This window comes from Manduca sexta, chromosome 17 (assembly GCF_014839805.1).
Source record: "Manduca sexta isolate Smith_Timp_Sample1 chromosome 17, JHU_Msex_v1.0, whole genome shotgun sequence".
Lineage (NCBI taxonomy): Eukaryota > Metazoa > Arthropoda > Insecta > Lepidoptera > Sphingidae > Manduca > Manduca sexta.
In genome coordinates this window covers 8,957,385-8,977,762 of record NC_051131.1, presented here as the reverse complement: position 1 = coordinate 8,977,762, position 20,378 = coordinate 8,957,385, and the positions used below count along the sequence as shown (strand labels likewise).

The 20,378-nt window shown below is 33.8% G+C and overlaps 1 protein-coding gene across 2 annotated transcripts; it reads left to right on the top strand.

Annotated features, from left to right (window-relative positions):
- The first annotated feature begins 1,747 nt into the window (after positions 1 to 1,747).
- LOC115443485 (serine/threonine-protein kinase fused) lies at positions 1,748 to 10,301 on the top strand. Of its 2 annotated transcripts, XM_030168916.2 has the most exons (11): positions 1,748 to 2,104; positions 2,202 to 2,461; positions 3,129 to 3,297; positions 3,569 to 3,724; positions 4,012 to 4,199; positions 4,389 to 5,227; positions 5,319 to 5,425; positions 5,674 to 5,814; positions 6,186 to 6,280; positions 6,572 to 6,705; positions 7,675 to 10,301. In XM_030168916.2, the coding sequence occupies exons 1-11, from the start codon at positions 1,994 to 1,996 to the stop codon at positions 8,025 to 8,027; spliced, it is 2,553 nt and encodes an 850-aa protein (XP_030024776.1). In that variant the 5' UTR covers positions 1,748 to 1,993; the 3' UTR covers positions 8,028 to 10,301. The 2 variants fall into 2 exon arrangements, with proteins under 2 accessions (XP_030024776.1, XP_037295596.1); XM_037439699.1 differs by lacking the exons at positions 6,572 to 6,705; positions 7,675 to 10,301 and adding an exon at positions 6,541 to 6,562.
- The last annotated feature ends 10,077 nt before the right edge of the window (positions 10,302 to 20,378 follow it).

Here is a 20,378-nt window from a genome sequence, read left to right as displayed (position 1 = left end):
ACCAAACTATCGCAATCTTTAACTACGTGTTAATTCATCCATAAGCGTGTTAAGCAAACTCATTTTGATTGGTCTATTTTCGCTATTGATTCGACGGTTACAGCTATAATCGTATGCTCCCCATCTAAACTTAAAGCTAGTTACGCCCTTGACCTAGACTATTTTTATCCCGGTAATTTGCTCACGTAGAAAGACTTGAATTTTTTTATCAGATTTATTCAATAACTGGTTTTAGACAGAGGCGCCAGTAAATAGAATATCATTTTATAACTTATTTTGTAATTTTTAATCGTGAAAAAATACATAGTGTGACTTTTTGCGAAGTCGTGACCAGATCCTAGTCTATTACCTATATTAAGTATATTTCTAGAATATGGTAACATGAGGCATGGCAAATTAAATGTAATCATCCCATCTTGCGCCTGATATAGGGAACAAGCTCTGCCATGAAGGGGCGCAATCTGAAACTTTTACCCTATAATTACTTGCCATTATCGTAAAATATTTCTGTTAAAGATGCGAAAAATAATATCATATTTTATTGTTTTACATCTGGATGCTACAACATATATCTAAAAATAAAGAATCAAATGGTGTAAAATTCTATTAGGTACATTCTTCCGAATAGCAGCTAGGTACTTCAATTACACGGTTATTTGAAAGGCGACAAAAATAAATAAGCTTAAAGGTTATAAAAAAAAAATCATATCTACATAAATATGAGTTCCAAAAACATTTAGTATTAAATGTTTGCAAAACTTATTAATTTGTAAAAATGAATAAGTTTTGGAAACATTTACAGATTTTCACATACTTAATTATGTGTGATTAAGTGAACATAATCTCATATTTTTGCTCCAATAACATCCAAATGACTGGTTCCCATCAAAAACAAAACATATTCTGGCCACAACATCTATCAATAATAATCAGCCGTGAAAATATATTTTATAAATTTTATTATCTTAAAAAAAAACAAATGATTTATAAGCCTGAAAAGTTACTTCTTTTATTCATAGGTACTGTGGCTCTTGTGTGGGTTTTGTGATGCCACCTATAGTTCGTGCACGTTCCTTATATAGGCCCGAGAGAATTTAAGTGTCGTCTGCAAAATCAGTCCGTAAATTAAATAAGACAACTGTAAGTTGTGATTACCTATACCTATAAGAAACTTGTGCTAGCCATGATTGTCACGAAATAACATTTTATTGAAAGACCTCCACATTGGCGTACCCAGGGGCAAGAGAGAGGGTAGAAGGGGTGGGGGTTGAGCAGCTGGCCCCCTACTCCCCGTCAAAATTTGCTATTTTACGGGTACAATTGATTTTTTTTTTAATATAGAACACAAAATTAATTCTATAAGGAGCAAATTAAATTGTAATGTAATCGTATTTTATTTCATTTATTTTTGATTAACGGGTTAGCAATTGGGCTCTTTTTTTTTATCACAAAATTTTAAATGATTTTCACTGCGTTTAGGATCCTAAAAGGACTCCGGACCCAAAGTCGAAAATATAAGAAAGCCAAGATGATAAGTAACACTCTTGATAATAAATAAGGATTTATTTAATTACTAACAAAGAAACTATTTCAAAAATGCAGTGCAGGCTGAATATAAAAAAAACCTAGAATGGTAATAGTACTTTTACCTCAATATATCAACATTTAAATATCGATACTTTAATGTCTAATCGATTATTATCATCATCACTATGCATGTAGGTGATATGCTGACAACTGGCATCTGACAAGTGACAATTAATGTGAATTGTGAACGGACAAGTGACAGTTGTACAAACTAAAATTGAAAATATTATTTTTTGTGTTTGTTTTTCAAGTTTATAACTTTGGTGTTCACTGAAATTAGTTCGCGATTTTTTTTAAAATATAGCATTTATGTTCAGTTTCTTTATTACTTTGCATTTGTTAAGTACAATGACTATATTTTTGTATAAATAGCATGTTTGTAAAGTATAAACTATTGTAATTTGCAATGGATAGTTACGTTGTATTATCTTTTATTGGCGAGGGATCGTTTGGTCGTGTATTTAAAGCTAAATACAAGGAAACCGACGCTGTGGTAGCTTTAAAAGTCATAAGAAAGGTAAAACTAAAACTTTATATTTAGACCTCTTTTTAGATGTATATCAATTAAATACTATAAAATTAATGTTTTACGTGTTTTTATGGCTATATTTCAGAAAGGAAGGTCTTCCAAAGACTTAAAGAATCTAAAGCAGGAATGCGATATACAAAGGCAATTGAATCACCCGAATATAATCCGCATGATAGATAGTTTTGACACAGAAACAGAACTAGTAGTGGTCACAGAATATGCAGAAAAAGAGTTACATAGCATTCTGGCTAAAGAAGGATGTTTGAATGAAGAACAAGTAAAGAAAATAACCTGGGATTTAGTTTCAGCTTTGTATTACTTACACTCGCACAGAGTGCTCCACAGGTAATTAAATTAAATTGCATATTCTTAACCTGAAAGTGCCATGTAAATATGTCAGGAAATTATAAATATCTTTCACAATTTTTTTTTATTTTTGTGTGTACGGGCATTGCAAATTGGCCTCCCACTACACCTGACGGTAAGTGAAGTGTAGTCTATGAAAATGTTGACTGATGAGAGATGATTACCTCTCAACAGTCGTCACAATTATACCGGCCTGTTGGAACCGGATCACGGGACCTGACACACTTATGTGGGCCACTTTGTCGTGTTTTGACAGTTTATGTACATTGGTCGCTATCCAGGCAGATATAAAATATATCCTACTACCAGCATAACATATTTTCAACATCTCGTAGCGTGTACTACTACTGCAATATGCACTATACATGAAAAATTACTAAGCAATAAGCTAGAAAAAAAAAATCAATTTATTCAAATGAATTTAATCCAGTGTCTACCAATGAGTAATCTCTTAACAAATATGTGCTCACACTTATAAATCCAAGAGGAAAGCAAAGGCACAATAGAACTAGTGCATTCTTAATCGCCCAGCCTGTTCTATTCAGTATGTGTTAAATCAATTTCCCTATTATAACATAAGGCACAAATTCCGATTATAGTAAGCAACATTTAATATTAATATCTTTTGCTTAACATTGCTTTTCAGGGACCTAAAACCGCAAAATGTACTACTGGACAGCACAGGCCGAGCTAAACTATGTGACTTCGGTTTGGCTCGAATTATGACAAATGCCACACATATTCTGACATCAATTAAAGGGACACCACTGTATATGGCACCTGAACTAATTGATGAAAAACCTTATGATCATCATGTAATATATTTTGTTTACTTATATTTCCAACATTATAATTTCTTTTTTTTATTTTAATTGAAATATTTTTTGCTTAATTACAATACACTTTGATGTTAACTTATACTGAAATATTTTATTTTGACAAGTATATCTTCAGGATCAATCTGATAAAGACCAATACGTATTGGGATTAATTTCAAATTATTTGTAAATTATAAAATTAAAAAGGTCATTTTTAAATAGAGTATTTTTATCTGTTGAATATAATTCTATAAAAATCTCCTTCCAGGCTGACTTGTGGTCGCTTGGGTGTATTGTATATGAGTTGATAGCAGGGCAGCCACCATTCTGCACAATGTCAATATGGCAACTTGTTCGCATGATCAGACACAAGCCTGTTCAGTGGCCAAGCTTCATCAGTGCCGATGCTCGCTCCTTCTTACAGGTATATGAATACATATTAAAATAATTAATGTTTAAATTAATATAAGAAGTAGTTACCAATATCTATCCAGAAGGACTCAAGGATTTTAAACAGATTCAAGTTGTTGTATGTTCAATAAATAAACATTGCAATAGGATGGCTTAGTTGTCCAGCATTACCAAAGAATTAAATAATATGATTATATATATTTAAATAAAGATTTTGCGTGTATCTATATGTATATTGAACAATAATCTTTAATTAACCCAAAAGATTTATGAATTTAAATATGATGTCATCATTTACAGGGACTCCTCCACAAGAATCCAATAAAAAGAATGACATGGCCAGAAATTTTAGAGCACCCATTTGTTTCTGGTCATGTTCATATACTTACAGAGGATATACAAAGTGAATCACCTTTCACAAAACCTTTAACACACAGTCAACAAGAAGCAAAACAATTGCAAAGAGAAAAGATCAGTAATATTGCTAGGTGGGCTTTTTATTTTATTTTGCATAGCAATCAGGTTATATCTACATTTCATCATACGCATATTATTATTTCAAGTATACCAATGATTAAAATGCAATGGTCGCCAGAATTTTGCTTGCATGCCTTTACAGGCGCTTTCCGTTGTATAATACAAATTTTTAAACAAAATGTTTTCTTCTTGATTTTTAGGTGTACAAAATTAGAGGGAGAATCCAGTAAAAATGAGACAAGAGAACATGATTTACGAAATGTTCGCGTGATGCAAGCTATGGAATGTGTACCCATTTCTGACGATGATAGCGTCAGGGCAACGAGTGCGTTCAGCGTTCGGGACAGCCTCAAAACTGACGATGAAGATCAATCACATCCTATAACAGCAGTAAATGCTAAACTACTTCGCCATGAATACAATGTTATGGATAACTCCAATCTTGTTGTATGCAATCTAGAAAATAATATGGCGCAGTTAATGGCAACTAATAAAAAACAACCGGATGCAAATGTGAATAAGATGGACAAAATTGATGAAGAGAAACATAATGTTGAAGCTCAAGGAGAAAAACCGAAATTGGATTCGAATGAAAGTAAAAACGAGTTGTTAGATGTCAAACAAAAATCCAAATCGATAGACACAGCATCACAGAGTTTAGAAAATCCTAAAAGTTCAATCAAATGCAGTAGCGATGTGAGCTGCAAATCAGGTCTTAGTAAAAGTGTGCCACCATCTTACAAGCAGAAAATACTTCAGTTTTCCAGAGACAAACTTAGATTTGGAAGTGGTAGTAACAAATTGACAAGGAGTATAAAGAGATCATTCAACATTAAAAGTTGGGATAAAAATAAAGGTGACAGCCTTAGACGTACAAGTGAACCAAATGTGGAAGTACCAAGTATTGTAACTGATACAGAGAAATGTTCTAAAGAAGAAAAAGACGAAGATATTGAAAAACGTGAAGTCATCGAGGATATGTCAGATGACAAGGACATTGCTGACAATGATCGTATTCTAACAGAAGATAAAAATGCAGGTACAATGTTAATTTTAGAGGCATAGCAATAATTATAAATTCAAATTTATGGCTAAGGTGTGATAGACATCATTATTATGATTCCTTTTAGTGAAAGAGCCTTCAACCATAGAGTTAGAAGAATGGGAAGCTTTCCTTAATTCCAATATCAGCGAAGTCATGGATGGCGATATTGAGTCGCTCACGCAACTTAATATGGTAAGTGTGTGTGTGTGTGTTAGTTACTTATTTCCATACATCTTTGCCGTTTACAATACAAACAAACAAACTAAGTATGTGCCTGTATCGAAAATCTTTAAAATATTTCATAACACCATCTTCGTAAAACAGTTTTTTGTCACTTCATTGGTTTACGGACAAAACAGCACATAAGGTGCGAAAACCAAGTAGCTAAGCTTATTTAATAGATGTAGTTTCTAAATTGAGTACTAATTTTACTGTGACAGGTGAGCATGGTGGTGGGCGTGGTGGGGAGCGCGGCGCGGGGACGGCGCGGCGCGCGCGTGTGCGGCGCCGTGGCCGCGCTGCTCGCGCTGCCGCCGCTCGCGCACCACGCGCCCGCGCACACGCTGCTCAACATACAACACGTCAGTATACCAACCAATAACTACTAAAGAAGTTATAGCAGGAAAGGTTGTGAAATGAACTCAATACGCATAACAACTGTTATCAATCTTTTTACCGGGTTAATTACTTCTATAAACATAAAGACACGCGGATCGTGAATAACTTCATATTATTCAAAAAGGTTTAACACACTTATAAACACGTATACCAGTTAGTTTAGTACCTCGAACGAAACAATTTCCAAAAGCGAGTTCTGCAGTTAAAATTTTCTGTAAAAATTGTGTATGCAAATTCTCTAAAGTGTAAACGATTGCTGCACTGTTTTGGATTTTGCTGTCATAAAATCATTGTCTTTATATTGTAAAATTTAATTCCATGGTCATTCTTTCAGGTTTATCTTGAGGCAAAGGTGGTGTACAATTTCGTCGGTGCCATAAACACCCTGATGAAAGATAGTCAGGATACTGACGATGGGGCAGATGACAGGTAATTAAGTCCATCATGACTACCAATCATAGCACTGACCATAATATTTACATACATTTTGATGTAGTAAAAGTATTTTTAATCGACAAAGACCCCGTGAAACGCTGTGCTAATATTTTTTCGTTAGGCGCTTATTGCAAAATAGTCGGCCTATATATTAACAATATCTGTATTTTTACCTAATTAATACGTTCATCGATCCTCTACCTTCCTTTGGAGTAGAATAATAGCTCAATAATACATGAAATGAACTTATATAGGGAATAGTATGTGTTATCGTGCATGGTGCAGATTGCAAGGCGTGAGTCGCATGGTGGAGGTGTGCGCGTGGCTGTGCGTGCGGTCGTGCCGCGGCGTGCGCCAGTTCGCCACCGCGCTCGCCGCCTACGACGCATGCGCCGTCTTCACCACGCTACTTACACTTTGTGAGTATCATTGTTTATCATTTATGTATTCTGTTCAACACGTGAACAAACGAAACAGCTGCCGTTCTACTGATCTCTTAACCTTTTGAAATCACATTGTTCTAGACGAAGAATAAATTCGTTGCTTGGCTTAAACGAAAGAAAATGGAATGGGCTAAATCGCTCGTCGGGCTTTAGAACTAATGTATTTTCCTTGTATATTTAAATTAGCAATTTTAATATTTATATTTTTATTTCATTAATTGTTGAAACAAACATGGCGATTATTTAATCGAATCTGCTACGCCTGATCTTGTAACAATAGCAACGACTCTTGAACATAGGACTCGCATAGCCATTGCAAGTAATAATTGACATGAATTTGACTATTACATAAAACACTTAAGCCCAACTATAACATAGTGTTTTTATTTTTTTTTAACATCATTATAATGGGTTTAGAACTGCATGATGTAATACATAGCAATTTTATAACATCATTATCTTGAGCCTCGAAAAATCTTCCTGAAATTGTTTATGTTCGATAAAACGAATGCGTTCGCGGTGGATTTCGATAAGTGCAACGGGTTATCATTGTCAAAAATGCGTCTCAACAACTGTCAGATTCAAAATAACAGTGAAGGTGAAATAAAAGTTACTTGATATTTGGTGAGTTCAACGATCGATAATGACCGACCTCAACCTAGTTGCAAGTCTTAGTGTATAGTTGCTACTTCGATAAGATCTTGATAACGTTATTTCGCAGTTTAAAACTGGCCCCTTCCTTTTTGGGGACGTAATTTTTATTGATACTAGAGAATTCCTAGGTGACTGAAATCTTTGGATGCTTGGACCTTAAATAATTTTTTATAGTTACATTTTTGAACAATCAAAATAGAAAATCAATAGTTTAGGTGCCATTACAATTTTATAGATTTTATTAATTAACCAAAAACTATATTAATCGATATCTAATGCTTTTATTTTCAGATACAAAGACCTCTCGCATCGCGTTAAATATTGTGGGCTTGCTTATAACCGTACTTCAAGATTTGCCGGAACATGCCGACGTGGTTGAGAAGATAATATTTGGTCACCCAACATTTAACTTCATATGCCTGTTGGAACAACCAAGCGATGCGCTCAGGTTGAGAGTTTGCATCCTAATTAGCTTACTTTGTACGTTCTCGTGTACAGCATTTTCAGCCTACATGGAGTCTAAGTGGACCAAAAAGGACCAAGATTGTTTGGAAGCACTACACACTCATTGCAACGTAACGTTGAACCGAGCAGCTAGGCTCGCTAGTAAAGAGCTTAGCAACATGCCGTTCTATATTAGCTAGGTATTTCGATACTAGAATTAGTGCTAATTTAAAATTTACTCGTAATGTGATGTTATAATTTATCGTTTTGAAGCTAATAGGTATAAAGTTTATATATTACTCAAAATTACAGTTTACGTAAGAAATCAGCAATAATATAGTAGTTTCACAATAGAATTTTTAGTCCGTGCAAATAAATTGAATAGAAATTTAAATAAATTATTTAGGTTATGTTTGAAGATAATTATTAAATACGATGAAATACACAGTACAGTCCTTATGCATTTATAAAGTTTATAGTAAAATACTGAAACCTTTACATGTTTATGTTATATTATGAAATATGTATTACCATTAGTGATGTAGTTTGGTATAGAGGGACCCTATATCAAAAATTGTTAGGGGCTTTCAGGGCAGTGCGAACTTTTAGGCACCCGCTTAGTTTAATGTAGTATGTGCCAAGAGTGACTCCTGAAACTGGGGTCCCGTATCACCTATAGGGCTGATATGACGATATACTTACAAACCACAAAAGGTATATTTATCGCCTGATTTACTTCGTGTATTAAATCATGAACGTGGAAGTGGGGTTACGCGTATAAATTGAAATCACAGCTCGGCAAAGAACTGAACATCAAGACTGATTTAATTAGTAGTTGTTATGTGTCACAATCGTTTTAATACAATAGGTATTTATACCGCCACTGTCCTTTAAGGGCAGTCAGAGGAATGTCACTTCACAATTATTATTTCCGTCCCATAATAAAGGTGATTCTATCTGCATTTATTGCATTAAAACAAATATCTACTCAATTGCGATGTAGTATGGTATATATAGGTATATATACCGTAGTAGGTACTCATACTCAGAAATGGGTGCGCGGAAAATGTGCAAAGTATAAGCGTATAAAAAGGCACTTAGTCTGTGCGGATGAAATAAGCCTTTTGTGTCATAACTGACTTGCGCGTTATGGTGTAGTGATGACTGCCTTGAAACTAGTGTTCGCCGTTATTAGAAGATTTGAAACGTGTATATCCAGTTTAGACAGTCCAGCATAAATGTGGCGACTGGCGAGGGACAACTATCTTGTCAATCTAAACTATCTGTAGACACATCTTTTAATATTATGTGCAATGGAGTCACATTTATATCAAAATAAAATGGTTGGGAATTTCTAACTGTTACATAATCGGTTTTTAATTTTAATTTGTCATTTTAATAATTGCAATATTTACTTCCTTAACTTTGTTAATTTCAGTGTTTGAAGTAATTATTTTTTGTACATTTTCTTCCTAATGGAAAATCGCCCTAGAGGAAGGATTTAAAACATTGATTAGCTTAATCATAAATATAATTGCGTTAGTAAGTAAGTATTTACTTTATGTGGTGTCTAAGATATGAAATACGACTCACATGCAATTTATGCGTATCGAACGTGTGTCGCATGGTCTCCTTGATCTTATAGAAAGTTGGACTGCTGACTGGGACACGCTGGGGTGTTAGATTGTCAGGTCAAGCAGCACTGTCTGGGTTTATGTAAGCCTAGATCGAACCTCGGGCCGGTTGTGAAAACTAGGCAATAGAGTATTTATATATGTTTTTTTTATTTTTTACATTATTTTGTATGTAACAGCATATAATACGATAAAGAAGCCCTTCTGTGAAAACTGCATTAAAATTGGTCAAAAAATGTGATACAAATTTATTTTTTAATACTGAAATGCGCAGCAGTGGGCGCATAGGAGATATCTCATTTTTTTGCAAGCATCGTAATTCCTGATGACGTCACGTGCGCGTATTTCGCCACTCGCGTTGGTTTGACACTTACCCCTACTGATTATAATGATAATGTAATTTGTGCACAAGGGCTCATTTAGACGGAGCAATAATTCTTATAGCAATAATTGTATGCAAATATTGAGCATCGTTTGAACATGCGCAATCTTGTGGTAATTCTAGCCTGCATTGAGGCCCGTATACCGCCATTTAACATATATTCAAAAGACGATTATTTCTAGCAATAATTGCGTACGATTATTGCTAGCAATAATAGTTGATCAGTCTAAATGAGGCTTAATAGTATTTGTTCACATGTTGCTTTTTATTGACAGTTTTTATTCCCAATTGCGAATCATATTTTCGGACATTACATACTTAATTTTAGGTTTGTAGTTTCAGGGGCTCATTCGCGCTGTAAATAGAATTATAATAGGACAGCGCAGTTTTATCGCCTGCTAAATATTTTACTGTTATAATAGTAATACAATAATATGATAATAAATAATATTTAGCAACACGTTTTTCACTTAATATGTAATTGATAAGTGTAATGGTTTTTAATTTAAAAAAAAAACATAATTTTAAAATGTATTACTTTAAGATCTGATTTTATAAAATCGCACGGTTAAAAACAAATCGTCCTTAAACTAAAATATAAAATTTATGTTGCAGTTTACGTAATTCTAGGAAAGATGTCATCTATACTTATAATAAATCTGTAGAGAGGTCAATTCTGTACATGAAATATATTTCAAAAATAACTATCAGGGGCTGATTAGGGATCGATACTGATGCCAAAAATGCAATTAGTAAAATTTTTGTCTGTCTGTCTGTCTGTCTGTCTGTCTGTCTGTCTGTCTGTATAACCGTTATAGAAACAAAAACTACTCGACGGATTTTAACGAAACTTGGTACAATTATTTTTCATACTCCTGTGCTGGTTATAGTATACTTTTCATCACGCTACAATTAATAGGAGCAGAGCAGTGAAGGGAAATGTTGGGAAAACGGGAGAAGTTACTCCATTTTGTAAGCTTCCGTCGCGTGTCCAACCTTAATGGTTAACGCTACACAGAAATCATGTATGAACGAAATGTTCTCCTTAAAATTATGTAAAAAATATCCCGCGACAGCATATGTCTATCTTTTATGGTTGACTCACAATGACACGTGTAACTCCCGATAGCTTAGCAGTTCGAAGCTTTCTCATTATATTTGTTTACTAATCTTAGGAACTATCGGTCCAAACTGAAAAATTCTTTTTGCGTTGCATAGCCCTTTGTTCGTGGAGTGCTATAGGCTATATATCATCACGCTATACCCAATAGGAGCGGAGCAGCAATGGCTAATCTCTGGAACTACCGGTCCAAACTGAAAAATTATTTTTGCGTTGGATAGCCCTTTGTTCGTGGAGTGCTCTAAGTTATATATCATCACGCTATGACCAATAGGAGCGGAGCAGTAATGGCTAATCTTAGGAACTACCAGTTTGAACTGAAAAATTCGTTTTGTGTTGGATAGCCCTTTATTTGTGGGGTGCTATAGGCTGTATATCATCACGCTATGACCAATAGGAGCGGAGCAGTAATGAAACATGTTACAAATACGGGGACAATTTATTCGTTTTGAGAGCTTCCGTTGCGTGCGCTGCGTAAACGGTTAAAGTTATGCAACAATGATGTATGTCGGGATTATTCCTCTTAAAAAGTTTGCATCCGTTTGCCTGAACGTCTTAAACTCAAAAACTACCCAACGTATTAAGATAAAATTTGGTATGGAGACAGTTTGAAACCCTGGGAAGAACATAGGCTCCCGGGAAACTACTACTTTTATAATGGAAAACTTTAGCCTGAAAAACTTTATAACGCGGGCGGAGCCGCGAGCAAAAGCTAGTTCATAATATTTTTAATTATTGTTTATTAACGGTTTGTCTTCAAAGATGCGAAATGTTAAACCAGTGCCATTTGTTGTACAAATTTAATAAAATGTATCTACTCTACTTATGTTTTACTACATAATTATCTCTCCACATACACTGAAATCAGCACTTGCATCATTAAATGATTAATATTGATTAGATATTTCTTTTGGTTTTAAAAGGTTATTGTCTGATAAAATTGAAGTGGTAATCCTCGTATAGTATCATAAAAGAATATAACTAGGTGATGCTCACGGCCTCTTTCGCGTGAACGACATATAATTCCGAATTAAAACTCCGACAGAGTGTCTTTCGGTGTAAAAAAAGCCCATATGGACAATATGGGCTCTCTATGGACTAATTTCTATGCAAATCTGTTTTATTTATTAGTTTGAATGACGAGACGAGCTTACCGTTCGTCTGGTTGTAAGCAATACCACCGTCCATAAACAGTAAAAACACCATCCAAGACATTGAATTACAAAGTATTGTTTGATATTCCCCTGCGCGCGCCATCCTGAGACATGAGATGTTAAGTTTTATGTCCAGTAGTTACACTGGCTACAATGTCCTTCAAACCGGAACACAACAGTGACTACATACCGCTGCTTGGCGGTAGAAATAGACATTGCGGTGGTACCTATCCAGGCGGACTCTCACACATGAGAGACCTACCACAAGTAGCTGCGTTCAGGGTCGTAGCTAGACTTGAATTTAAGGCAGGGCAGCTGTTATTATAAAAATGTTACTAAATCTGATCTGCTCAATCGATTTTTGGTTTCCTTGACTCGTGAACGTGAGCAAAAAAAAAAGTTTAATACTTAGGTAATTGTTAAGGTAATATACAGATTGTAACAAAATTCCCATAAATCTCGAAAGAGAGTTATTTCACCCATCAATATAATGACTCTTACTATGGGACCAACTTCCAATTCGTAAAATAAAAAACCCGCTGCTCCATATATTTTCATTGAGTAGTAATGTACAATTTTGTTAATTATTAAGGTAGGGTATTAGTATTTTAAGGTAGGGCATTGCCCCACAATGCCCCCCCCCCCCCCTAGCTGCGTTTACACCCAAACACGTATACAAGTTTTCGCATTTACAATATTTATATTATGTATATTCCCTGTTATGATAAAATTGATACTCAAAAATTCAAATGACCTCTCTATGTGAAATAAGATGTAACTGCACAGGAACGATTTTGTATGGACGGTGATGTAGAGACCTTTGTTACTCTACAGTCTACTTCAGTGTCAGCCAAAGGTAAGCATATATTTTCAGCACTTAATGAGTGTGTACATTTTTATTACTCAGGTTCAGGCTGCAGTATTGAAAACGCCGGAAGAAAATTATATTATAAAAAACCGCTATAAAACCCGAAAATTAGTTTTACTTCAATGTCTAACATTGGCGTAAAACCTTTTTGTCTCAGGAGAATCGATGCATGTATGTACTTCGAATGTTGCTCAACGAATTTTAAAAATCAGTTTAGTATGGAAATTGTATAAACCTATACATATATCTATGGTTTAAATATCAATGACCGACCCCAATATGGTCAACGAAGTCATCTTTGTCCATTAGAGTACATGACATAACAAAACATTATGTACTAGGTGCCTACAACATAATATTTGCGTGTTTGTAATGCAAATAATATGAAATGCGAAGTTTGATGACGTCATAGTACATAAATAGAGGTGAACTACGAGGAATACTTCGTGTTCTCAACTCCTACACGCTGTTGACACATGGTTATATAAATTTATGAATGGCGTAGCGTAGATACCTGCAAATAGGTGCTCAGTGCAAATGCCTACCTCAAATGTCGACGAACTCCGAGGGGAATACCTCTTACCTACGTATTAAAGATTTGCGCCAATTGTCGGATCAAAGACCAGTCTGTCGTGCTATGACCATTTGTTTAGAGCGTGTGTGCACTTTATGGCATGTTACATAAGGGAGGTGATCGCACGGCCTCGTGTCGGTCGGACGGTGCATTGACCGCCGAACATGCACATTCGAATTGATTGATATTCTTTTTGTACGTTTGTCGCTTACGCTGCAACCGTTGAGATGTTCACCACATAAGCGAATTTAACATTACCTACGTTTGAATAAATGTAGGTAATTGGGTCACATTCCGAAAATTGTACTTTGATTTTTCTCATTATGTTTCAAGTATCAAGACTAGCATGTGTAACAGTTTTAGAACAAGTAAAGGGTACAGGTGTAATACTTGTTTATTCTATATTTGTTTTGTAGTTACATGTTTATTGTTCGACATAATTCCCATGTCGAACTTGTATACTGACCTTCTGTTTCTGTGTATGTAGAGTTCACTTTGGTCTCTTGAAAATCTACGTAAAGAAATTGTAATTACTAACTTTTGAGATAAAAAAGAGAATTTGGGATGGGTAGGTACTCGTACTCTTATAGTCTCAGTTTCCACTATTACTATATTGTTAAAAAAATAAACTATTGTTTATTTACGTTAGATAATTGTGAGATAATCACTCAAACAAGTTGATATTTTTAATACTATGAACCAACGGTTCCCATAATAGTTCTGTAGAAAATACATCAGAGTTCCATGAGATATTTTTTGTTTCTAAATTTTAATTCTATGGTATATTGAGTGTTTCATTAATTAAAAGGCCTTTGTTGAGCGTTCCATTGCCATAAAAGTTTAAAATTCGCTGCTATAGACAAAATTAGCTAGCATGGCTTCCTCGTTCTACAGTGAAACGGTTTTGTACGTATTTTAGCTATAAGAAAGGTAAAGGCACCAGACTGGCTAGACGTGTTAACGATTTTTGCTTCTCTCTCCTTTGTTCCCCGGTCGTTGCTCACCCTCATATAAGTTTATTGATGTCTATTTTCCTTCTACACCTGTTTTAGACTATAAACTAGAGATGCATCCGACTTACAATTGAAGGTCATATTTAAATAAAATCTGAATACGTGTCAGTATTTTTTGTACACGGTTGATATTGTTAGCATATTTTTTTTGTGACTTTTTGATATGAGTATTAATTTAATCATCAATCTAGATATTATTTTATTTATCAAGTTTTACACATAATACTTTATTAGTCATTTATGAATGATTATAATTTATGATTATATACTTCATTTTATAAAATTGGGTGTATAATAATAGAGATTTTCCCTTTAAATTATATCTAGGTACTTATGTATAACATAGTATAAATAATAAATCGTATACCTGTAATTCTATACAGGGTCATTTTGACACTGTGTTACAAAATGAAACCACATACTCGTCGTCACCTTTGCTGGCATTGTACCAAAAATCATCTATTAATAACGAATATTTTCACCAAAAATCCTAGTTTTATTTTTTTGATTTTTTATCATTTTGTAGTTTAATGCGAGTATCTATATCGTGTGCGTGAGTGTACTTCTGACTGAAAGTAGGATATTGCCGCTGCGACGAATTCTCTTAGAGTACTAGTAGTGGCATTAGAGTACGAAAATTAAAATTACTTTTTATTAATATTGATTTTGTTCGAAACTTACACTTTTTTATTTTACATCTACGGCTCAGTATCTTATTGTTACATGTTATTTCCAAGTAGATAATTATGTAGTTTCATTTAGTAACGCTATGTCAAAATGGCCCTGTATAATGTGAGTAAATAGGTATTGGTCTGTTTGTCATATTTTCTTCGAGAAATCGCTAACAGGCCTTTACATAATTTATGAGGACCTTTTATTTTTTGTTAGATTAAAATCAAAATCATAAAATAAACCATAAAAAAATTGTAGTATAAGGTTTATAAGAAATCGCAAACCGTCGGGCCGTATTGAACTGAACGCAACTGTTCTCAAACAGGAATTTACGCATTATCGTATAGTATTCCTACCGTAAGTTAACATTTCTCGTCAGGTGATTGACAATATACGTAAAAAACCAAATTCGTACTACCGATTACCACACATTTTAAGTTTACTTTTCTACGTAAGTATTCGAAGTTTACACGCGCAATGTTCCAAATACGCTCATGGGGCGCTGTGTAATTTTCCATACAAAAATATACTTACGTTAACAATACGAAAACGCGTAAATTCGTGTTAGGGGTATAAACATATCCCGCTGAAACCTGAAAATTAACACATGATATATATAATTTATTAAACCTCAACGGGATAAAGTACGTGGGAAGTAAACATTTGCACTGATTTTACTGTTAGCTGTAGAAATATATTGTTAATGCTTATAGACAATATTTTGGGATATTACAAACAGCTCAAGGGGTAGTTTTGGCAATGAATATATATAATATAAATATTATAGTCATTTTCATAATAGAGATTTTAGTATACCAATAATTTTTGAAATGAAATACAGAAGATGTATATTGATTTAATTTCAACTTAGTTATTCGATTACAAAGGTTTTTCTGAGCTTGTAGAACGTAGTATTAGGCGTCTAGATAATTATAATGCTCTCTTTGAATGATATCCACAATGGGACATTATTTATAATATAAATTAATAAAAAAAAAATAGATTAATGTTTAATGCAGTTATTTAAAAAATGCCAATGTAATGCAGATGTTTGAAATCTACGTGAAAATATAGTTATGATACGCTATCGAATTTATAAAAATCAGACCACGGTTCGGATTGGTTGAAGATAATTTTTTTTATTGTACATCGAACAATGTCAATGAACACATAAGCAAAAAATAGGTATGATCTTATCTCAGGTATATAATGATTAAGATTAATTATTTACTTATGTACTTCATTTATTAACGTGTTTATATTTGATACACTTACCAGAAAGATACCCTAATATTTTTTCATAATTACCGAATTAACCACTAAATAAAACGCGTAATATGTACTTATAATATACAAATGCAAAAACTTGCATGACTTCCTTTTAGTTAAATAAGAAAACCTAAATGGGTAATAAATATATTTCGAAATTAGTTGTGACTATCCAACATTCTATTTTTTTTTATTAGTTTTAAAAATAGGTAAATTTAGTGCAATTTTCATGGACGATAAGAAGCATCTTATACTTAGCTTTAATTACTTACTTTATTCTGTATCTAATTTAATTACTTTATTATGTTTTTTCTTAATACACCCCAATTTAATTGATCAGTGTTCCAAAATACAAAATATAACAAGTAAATACGTCTTAGACTTTAGAGTAATTAACAAGATCAACAAATATAATAAATAAATATAAATAATTAATTAATCAATAAATACATAATATTATTTATTGTAAAGTTCGCTAACCTTATATCGGCCTTAATGATCTAGCTAAAAACCGCGTCATTGTGGAATCTTTTGAGTTCCCAATGCATAATCGTACTTCGCACAATAGACTAAATAACATCTAAGTATTCATTGTTTTAAATATTATACCTAGTTTAGGTAAAGTAGTAAGACAACGAAATAAGACATTTTCTTTACTATACATACAAAGTGACCCCACTGCACCTAATGCTATGGTACCCCTCGGCAGTCGACACAATTATGCCGGCCTGTTGGATATACACAGGCTGATCCTGGAACGCGACACACTTGCGTAGGCTACTATGGCAGGTTTTAACTCCTTGTGTACAGTGATCGTTATTTACTAGATACTGTTACGACACCACAACTAGATACTATAATAAATTAATTAAACGTTAAAGCTTAGCTGATTGATTCATCACTGTAAATGCAAAACCGTTAGCAATACGACTGAGGAATTTAGGATGCGGTTAACGCCTATCATGGAAACACCCTGAGCTGTAGCGGTAGGCTATTAAACTTTTTTCTTTTAAATATATTTTTTAACTTCGTATGAGTGTAAGAATTAGGACCACTCTCTTTCTCGTGCCAAATCTTTTATTTAGGTGAAATTGATTGACATAAATTTTATTTAATGCTAAAAATAGAGTATATTTAAGCTTATGTCCATGCTTTTGTACGCGCGAGAATAGCATTTACGTTATGGTTTGATTTTTTAACATTCCATAATATTAATGCAGGTACTAAGTAGAAATTTGCTTCCTTCAAACTCAGTTGCCAAATTGCAAGACTAGCGTTTTATATGTAGTGGACTCTGTCTGTTTTGTAGTGGTATTTTATTTCGATGATAATGAATGAAAAAGAATATCAAAATATGTTGTCAGCTTCGTAATTAAGTTTATATTATTGTCACGCTTAATTCGATTTAAAGATCTTATGCTTTTATAAAACACTTACTATCATAAACAGAATAACATAATCTACCCGCCTAAATCCTTACCACCGTTTCCTGAGTCGTTAATACCTCCACTACAGCATCAACGGGTAAGTACTATCATGATTTATGTAGGGAATACAAATTATAAAAAAAAAAAAAAAATTATTTACAAGCCGTGCAAGCCACGTGCCCGATAGACAATATGACTACCCCATAAACAAGCAGCACCACCATTCAAACATTGAATCACAAAGCACTGCGTGGTATGATACGTAATTAAAATATATCAGATTTTTGTAATCCAGTTGTTCGAGTTGCCCGTGAACTTTAAGGCTGAGTTCGATTACACTATGGTTTTCCGGTTGTATAAAAATAATATGTTTTTTTTTTCTTTAGGACGTCTAATATCAGGCTAACGTTCGGTCAAACAACTAAGGTTTGTTTTACAAGACGATGACCTACGTAGTATCATGGTAAGAAACGACGCATTCAGACCTTGCAATTGCAAGGATGATTTTATTTTTCCTGTTAATGCGGATAATTGTGAGCTTCAGCTTTACAATACAACCATGTATGTGGTTGATGAACTCTAGTCCAATTCTTTAGCACTAGACCAGCATTGACGTCATTGGACAATTGTTCCGGAATAACAATCACCCGTATGGAAACATCCTTTATGCAAAGTATCGCTTTTGAAGTATTTACTACCGCATAAAGTGGATACTTCAATGAAAAACATATTACACGTGGTTTAAAGTGTATTTGCCTACTTCATGACAATTGCTGTGATAACACTGATTGTATTTTCATACTAAATTGATTAAATATATGGTATTTTACGGTACTATTTTATAAAAATCTTTTTTGATATTTTGTGTCTTTGGTTGACAGGTAACTGGGTATGGAAAATTATTTTGATCGCTAAATTACAATTAACGCAAATTCTTTGTTACAGATGGAAATAAACGGATACTCCAATAGCATATTTGCAATAATTTTTGCGTAGAAATATGAAGGATAATGTAGAATTAAGCCTAGTATGATATAGGGATTTCCCTGATTTCAAATTAGTAGACATAAATGACATCGTAAAATGCATAACACGACGAAATTTACTTTCATTACATATGAAGCAATGAAAGAAATCCAGAAATCCAAAACGGAAAAGCTCGTACTCTGCCACTGCCAGGCTTTTATTACCCAAACGAGGTGTTAGTTAACCATTTTTTTTTTGTGTTTAACGCCATTATATAATCAGTCAGTAAAAAAATAGGGTATCAATGGATATCTGACGCGATATCAGTAGTGGTAGTCACTGTTCTAAGTAATATCGACCGATAGCAATTTCCTTATCGAAATACCACTAAAGACTCTGATCACGTATGTATTTGCGCGATCGCGGGTTCATCAACCTCGCGTATTCACTGTACCATTAGGTCATGAGTATTTTGACAACGCACCGCGGAAATTATCTAATCGGCACGCGGCCGCGAGGACACGGGGTCAACGACACCGGACCGTTCGCAGCGGGTCTTGGACCGCTGCGGCCAACGAAAGTGAAATGTGAACACTGGCTTCCGATACTCAAGTGAGATGACCGAAATCGTTCATTGATAGATTGGGGATGTTGCCATCTGCCCACCAGCTACAACTAGCCTAAATACAAGGCGACTTGATTTTTTTATTGATACGACTTTATCGGACACATGTTAGATTTGTTCCAATTTCGTTTTGATTATTTTGTGCGTAGGTACCTACCGACTTTTAGTACGCATTTTTTATTGTTTCAAGAAATATAAATTTCATTTAGTTGCGAAATGTTATTCAATTATTTAAATACTTATTTTAAACAAAATACTAGGGACTTGAGTTAGGCATAATATTATGGCACTGTTAAAAACTTAGCGGTTTACTAAAATATAACTGTATGTATACTTGAGAATAAAATTAAGATTTACATTCGCCACACAAATACTTCCTAAGGAAAAAAATACAATAATAAAGCATAGTAAGTAAATATTAGTATAAGTACTTATTAATTATCTACCATTTACTAGGTTAGTTTTCTAAACTTTTCCAGTCGATTAATACAGTAATAAATATAATAAATTAAAATAAATTTGTTCACGCACTTTATCGCCAAATAATTTTTATATTTGTATGATCTAGTACACATTATCTCGTTGACATTATTAAGTTACCACAGATTAGAATAACCAGTAATAAACTTGTTACCAATATCGAACAAAATGTACGTCACGTTTCCGCGGTCATTCTTTTATTGATATCTACATTATTTAGCAAACGATATTAAACATGTATATTTGTATGCTAAATATGTCCTTTAAAATAAAGCCTAATGTTTTGCCACCAAAAGGCCAATCACCTTTTGTTTAAAATTGCAGAAATTATGTAATTCAAGTAAACAATATAGTAATGACGCCGTGA

Bases quoted from the DNA above. Each gene is read 5' to 3' on its own strand.
- LOC115443485 (XM_030168916.2), top strand. From the start codon at position 1,994: ATGGATAGTTACGTTGTATTATCTTTTATTGGCGAGGGATCGTTTGGT. The intron at 2,105-2,201 runs GTAAAACTAAAA...GCTATATTTCAG, and splicing joins CTTTAAAAGTCATAAGAAAG to AAAGGAAGGTCTTCCAAAGA. The intron at 4,200-4,388 runs GTGGGCTTTTTA...CTTGATTTTTAG, and splicing joins AAGATCAGTAATATTGCTAG to GTGTACAAAATTAGAGGGAG.